This window comes from Musca domestica, unplaced genomic scaffold (genome assembly GCF_030504385.1).
Source record: "Musca domestica strain aabys unplaced genomic scaffold, Musca_domestica.polishedcontigs.V.1.1 36, whole genome shotgun sequence".
Lineage (NCBI taxonomy): Eukaryota > Metazoa > Arthropoda > Insecta > Diptera > Muscidae > Musca > Musca domestica.
In genome coordinates this window covers 8,581,613-8,588,458 of record NW_026712318.1, presented here as the reverse complement: position 1 = coordinate 8,588,458, position 6,846 = coordinate 8,581,613, and the positions used below count along the sequence as shown (strand labels likewise).

The following is a 6,846-nucleotide window of genomic DNA, read 5'->3' as shown; positions in this document are numbered from 1 at the left end:
TGTCGATTCAGCAATATCCATCCGTCTGTCCGTCTGTGGAACGAAATGAAGTAGGTTGATAAAATTTTACTCAATTGGTCATGTAGATCCACGTCTTCGGATAGCCCCCATATAACGGTACCTCCCGATATGCGGTATTTTGATGATTTTAGCGACATTATTTACCGGAATTGTTTAAAAATTGATATTTAAAGTTCGTAGTAGATATTACGGCATATGACAGAAAATGGGCCATGTAGGTCCACGCCTTCGTATAGCACCCATATAACAGGACCCCCCGATATTCGATATTTTGATGATTTCAGCGATATTATTCACCGGAATTGTTTCAAATTCGGTATTTGTAGTTCGTAATAGATACTACAGCCTATGACAGAAAGTTGTCTGTGCAGGTCCACGTCTTCGTATAGCCCCCATATAACGGTACCCCCCGATGTTCGGTATTTTGATGATTTTAACGACATTATTTACCGGAATTGTTTCAATTTTGGTATTTGAAGTTCGTAATGGATACTGCAGCATATGACAGAAAATTGTCTAGTTTTGCATTTGAATATTGTAATAGCTGGTGACAAAAGTTGCCTATACAGGTCCACGTCGTCGTATAGAACTTATTATACGGCTACATTTGGTATTTTTAAGATTTTAAAAGAATTTTTAACGTATTTTATTTTTTTGAAAATTATTAAATTTGTACCAAATGGTGGAGGGTTTTCAAAGTTCGGCCCGGCCGAACTTACAGCTTTTTTACTTGTTTTTCATATGCAACGTATATCTGGGTAACATTTAATAAAGTAGATGTATTCATTTTAAAAGGGCTTAATTAAATTGTATTTTTTTAGCTTAATCGAAAATAAGTTTTTTGTAATTATCTACTAGTTTTGGTCTTTACAATAATTTGCTTTAAAAGTTGAAATGTGGGTCTCATTGTACTGTTTTTACTCCACATAGTCCTTACAAGTCCTTCTGTGATAAATTCGACAGCTATTATATTTGGTGGTTGTTTCTATAATTATTTTATTTATTATTTTTTTATTTTTCTTATCTCAAAATTGCAATAATTATCGATTCTTTTTCCTGAACATCTTTTTGGAACATTTAAAATATAAAATTTCGAAAAGAAATACAAACGCTGACAAAACACTACCAAAGCAATATAAACAGATTGGGGCATAGAAATACTCCAGTGATAGAAGATGATCACCGTCTTCGCCATCTTTGAGGTAATGTAATTCACCACTCAAGATTCCATTCAACTCCATGTCGAAATAAAATTTCCACAACAATCCCGAGGATGCCAAATTCATTAGAAAGCGATTAAAGAGTTTCATATAAGGTAAATTGTGGCGCATTCCAAAGAAAAATGGAGAACTCAGTACGACCGGTTTAATCATACGAACTCGTGGAACTTTCAAGTAACGCTGTTGATACAAATAGAATTCCAGCTTATCATCGTAGGCATTCAGGGCGGAGAGGACACTTAAATTTCTTCTCAAACTATCCAAGACTATGCCATCAACTGCAAGGGAAATGTTCAGTATAATTGGGGAAATGTTCGAAACCGATGAATAATAATCAATGTCTTCCTGGGTTGCCTTTAGTCTCCAACTGGTTTTGCCCAAATCTTCAAATGTCTCAATTTGATTTTCGTAAATTGTCAACACCAATAGGCTCGATAGTATGCAGAGATAGTAATTTATCATTATAAAACTATAGATGAGGAGCAGAATGTAGAGTAAATTGAAACGCCATGACTGCACCGGAATGGGCAGCTGATATTGAAATAGGGATAAACTGCAAATGTACATAAAGGATTTGGACACTTCCCAGCGAAAGTATTTCACATAGACAAAGAGGGCAAGATTTAATGATGCTGCAACAATTATAAGGCAATATAGAAGCCAAACCAGGCCATCGAAGGGTCTCACAAAATATTTGTATTTATCAATTGGGCTGGCATTGGGCACAATGACACGAATGTGATTAAACCACAAAACATCGGAAGCAAACAATGAGCGATTCGGATATGGTGGAAATGCTGAAAAATCCATATTACCCATAATGAGGGCGTTAAGCAACGGAACCTTGTCATCGTCGTGATAATCGTGGGGATATTCTTCAAAAGTGAAATTAAAGTATTCAATAAAAGTCATCAGCATATGATACATATAACCTGTATAGGCTACTCTCCCATGTCGATCGATGTAACGGAAACATCTGGGTGGACTTGAGGTTATGGCAAAAGTTAGCGGATATTGATGAAAATTTACAATTTCATCTCTGTTAAAGTAGTCCTGAAGGTGCTGCACACTTTCCACCTCCAAACTGGGGAACATGTTGTAGGTGTACAATGTATTATTACCGAAAAACAATACCTTGGTAAATCCATAATTCCAACATGTTTGGGCGTAATCCAATATATCATCAATTTTTGCTCCATTCACAATCCATACAATGTAGATGAAATACATTCTTTTCAAGTGATATTTGGTAATATTAGCCATATATAGGAAATTATGTTTATCCGAACCTTTTTGAACATTGACAATAACCAAACTGTTCTCCGGGAAAATTTCATAGAGGAATTTGTTGTTATCATCATCTTTCCAAATGGGCGATTTAAATTTCTCTCTTTCTTCCATAGATTCTGCAATGATTGCAACGGGTCTTGTATTATCCTTCAGCATTGTTTCGATTTCAGCAGTTATTTCATTTTGGCTAATTAATAAATTCCATTCAATATTAAGATGTTCGTTGAAATTATGGATTATTTGTGGTAGCGAGTAATCAGCCATTAGTTGTATGGTATTGTGTAAAAGCAGCAGACATAATAAAATTGACATTTTTAAATAATTGTTAATCCTGCCAAGTCGCTGTTAACTTTGTCAATGACCACAAGTGCCGCAAAGTATTTGCGATAGGCAGGTGAAATTTTTATATAAATTGAGTGCAAATATTTATACCCTACAACACTATGTGTTGGGGGTATTATAAGTTTGATTGGGCCAGAATTTATGTAACACCTCGAAATATTGATTTCCCACATAGGAAAGTATATATGGATCTTCCTATCTCGCCGAGTTGAGTCGATCTAGCTATGTATGTCCGTCCGTCCGTCTGTCCGTCTGTCCATGTTAATTTGTAATCACTCTAGGGTCAGAATAGAACCCTATTTCTTTTGGAGATGATCGCATAATATTTAGGGGTCGAAATGGACCAAAAACTGAAAAAATGTTGGATTTTGCAGTAGCTATACAGCTCGCAATTATAGACCAATCGACGCGGAACTTCGCATGTAGCTAGGGAAGAAGCCTACCAATTTGGGTGGTCATCGGATAATATTTAGCGGGTAAAATAGACCATATCTTTTGTGTTGAAAAAATTCAAAATTTTTCATTAAACCGCGAATATTTTAAATCCCGGCGAAATCACCAAGCCATGACAAGGTTACTTTTGACCTTTACATTGATGTTAACATCCAACAAAACGGATATATAGCAAAATATGTGCGATATATATGTTTATCAAAGAATATATGCTTGAAAAATCTCTTATATGTCGAGAACGGCTGAACTGATTTCGACAGTTCTCATTAATTCAGAATGGCCTCTTGGCAGAAAAGAAAAAACGTCTAAAAAAATCGCATAAAAATATCTCTCTAAAGATGAAAATATTGATTTTGTAACATTTTCTCATATATTTTCAATTTTGTCATATTTTTGGCATATTTTCATTTTGAATTAAACATTTGGTAATATTTCTACTGCTAACAAAACTAAGTAGTTAGGATATCAGGATATCATATACAGATCGCATTTATGGCCCGATCCTTACGAAATTTTGCATGGGGATCAGATGAGGGTCAGAATAGAAGCCTACTCTTTTTGGAGATGATCGCCATATATTTAGGGGTTGAAATGGACCAAAAAACTGCAAAATTGTCTGCAGGTCGTAATTATCGCCCGATACTCACGCACATTTGAATGGGAGTTACCGGACATTATAAAAGCCAAGCAGTTTTGAATGGCCATCCAAAAATATTCAATGTGGGAAATAGTTTGCCAACTTTTGTAGACAAAATACGAAAATGTCCATTCCAGTGACTTTTTGGAGAATTCACAAATACAGGAAAGACTCACTTCTGACTATTTCGTTAACGCTGATTTCGTTCAGTCAAAAACCAATAATAAATATTAATCTTTTGCCACTTCTGAGAGATTATAGGTCTTTGGGAAATATTGGTTCCAGATCTAGGAAGAACATTTACGTGCAACATCTACCAATAAATTGGAAATGAGCTAATTAGTTTAAGTTGCTATTATTCGAAAATTAGAGAACGAAACCTGATGGTTTTCTTTTATTATTTGTCACAATATCTTGCGGAATACTTTCAAGTATCTGGCCTATATAAACTGTATCGTTTATTATAGTGTTGTAGGGTATTCAACGGTCGGCCCCGCTCGACTGTAGCCTTTGCTTACTTGTTTTAGATATAAATTTTGCGATAGTATGACAATTACTAATTAAGAAGTAGAGCCTAGTTTTCCAATGTTTCAGTCGGGAGCACATGTGGGAGGCTAAGAAAACGTTGCGTTGGTAAAGTACATTGGTAGAGTATATGAAAATACTTAGCTAAGTTCATGTCCTAGCCCTCAAATTAATAGCTAAAAATTTGTTATTTTCGATTGAAAGGTAATCAATTAAGCCATGTCTACTAATAAATCTAGCCTTACCCACTCAACAACGAGAGTAAGAGAGAGAAAGTACTGACTAGTGAAATACCAAGAGATTTTAACTCCAGCTTCTTAGATTAATAAAAAAGGATTAAAAAAGCCAGGCCGAACATTGTATACCCTCCACAATTTGGTAAAAATTTAACAGTATTCAAAAAAATAAAATCCATTAAAAATGCTGCTAAAATCTTAAAAATGCCGAATGTAGCCGTATTTTAGGGTCTATATGACGACTTGGACCAGCATAGGCAACTTTTGTCACAAGCTATTACAATATTCAAATGCGAAATTTGAAAAAAATCTGTTTATATGTAGATAAAATCATCAATATACCGAATATAGAAGGTACCATGCGGGTTATAAATGGAGCTGCTCAGACAATTTTCTGTCATAGGCTGTAGTATCCATTATGAACTTCAAATGTGAAATTTAAAACAATTCTGGTAAATAATGTAGCTAAAATCATCAAAATACAGAATATCCGGGGGTACCGTTATATGGAGGCTATACGAAGACGTGGACCTGCACAGAAAATTTTCTGTCATAGGCTGAAGTATTCATTATGAAATTCAAATATCATATTTGAAATAGTTCCGGTAAATAATGTCGCTAAAATCATCAAAATACCGAATATCGGGGGGTACCGTTATATGGGGGCTATACGAAGACGTCAACCAGCACAGACAATTTTCTGTCTTAGGCTGTAGTATTCATTAAGAACTTCAAATACTAAATTTGAAATAGTTCCGGTAAATAACGTCTCTAAAATCACCAAAATACCTAATATCGGGAGGTACTGTTATATGGCGGCTATACGAAGACGTGGACCTACATGGCTCATTTTTGGTCTTAGGATGTAGTACCTATTACGAACTTCAAATACCAAAATTGAAACAATTCCGGTAAATAGTGTCGCTAAACTCATCAAAATACCGAATATTCGGGGGTACCGTTATATGTGGGCTATACGAAGACGTGGACCTACATGGTCCTTTTTCTGTTTTATGCTGAAATATCTATTACGAATTTCAAATACCAAACCTACATGGTCCATTTTCAATACCAAAAGTCCTGCAGACATAATTCACATTTGAGTAAAATTTTAGTGATTTCCACAGACGGACGGACATTTATAAATCGACATAGAATGTTATGCTGATAAAGAACACTAAATGCATATTTCGAGGTGTTACAAACGGAATGACAAACTTAATATACCCAATGTAGGTCCACCATTTGATACAATCCTTGTATAATGATACCCGCGATTTTATTTGTTGCCAGGGTCTTGGCAATATTTTTCAGTCGATTTGACATAAAACTAGTATTTTAGTCTCCTAATGAATAGAAAACTTTCCGACAGAACAACATCTCACTGATTGTGATTTGGCGATATATAGTTGGCATTCCTCGATAAGCTAAATGTGATTCGATTTCCCTCAAACTTGGTGAATGGAACTCCTTTTGATATTTTTATTTTTATGATCTTTTGCAATTTAATATTCTGCATAAGTTAATTTTTTCTTTGAACTGATTTTCCTACCTCTCTAGCTTTTTCCTAGCTTCATATTAAGCTACTTGTTGCCATTCGTCGATCAGTCCACACATACACACTGATATTAATTGGTATATTAAGTGACAAATATTATAACGATTTTATCGCCTCATCGATATTAATGTGAGACAATATAAATTTTTATATGATTCAATATTAATTGGAATTTATTTCTTAGCAACTGTCGACACATTTGTTAATAGAGTGTAAATGGTTTTTAATAAAAGAAAACATGTCTGATTATGATCTTTGCTATATTCTAGAAAAATCTAGTTTCAGCAAATAATGTGTTCGCAGAAAATTAAGTTGTCGAAGTTTAAAATGGGTATGTGAAAATATTTTAAAATATGTATGAACGCACATGAAAATAACAGCATTTTATTATACCCTCCACCTTGGAAAGGAGGGTATATTAACTTTGTCATTCCGTTTGTAACATCCTTAAATATTCGTCTTAGACCCCATAAAGTATATATATTCATAATCAGCATAAAATTCTAAGTCGATTTAACCATGTCCGTCTGTCTGTCTGTCCGTCTGTCTGTCTGTTGAAATCAC

General features: G+C 34.6%; 1 protein-coding gene across 1 annotated transcript; it reads right to left on the bottom strand.

The window, feature by feature from the left end:
- Positions 1-1,061: 1,061 nt before the first annotated feature.
- LOC109614079 (uncharacterized) lies at positions 1,062-2,795 on the bottom strand. The gene has a single exon (XM_059125918.1). It carries the CDS (start codon positions 2,793-2,795, stop codon positions 1,062-1,064), a length of 1,734 nt encoding a protein of 577 aa, XP_058981901.1.
- Positions 2,796-6,846: the final 4,051 nt, after the last annotated feature.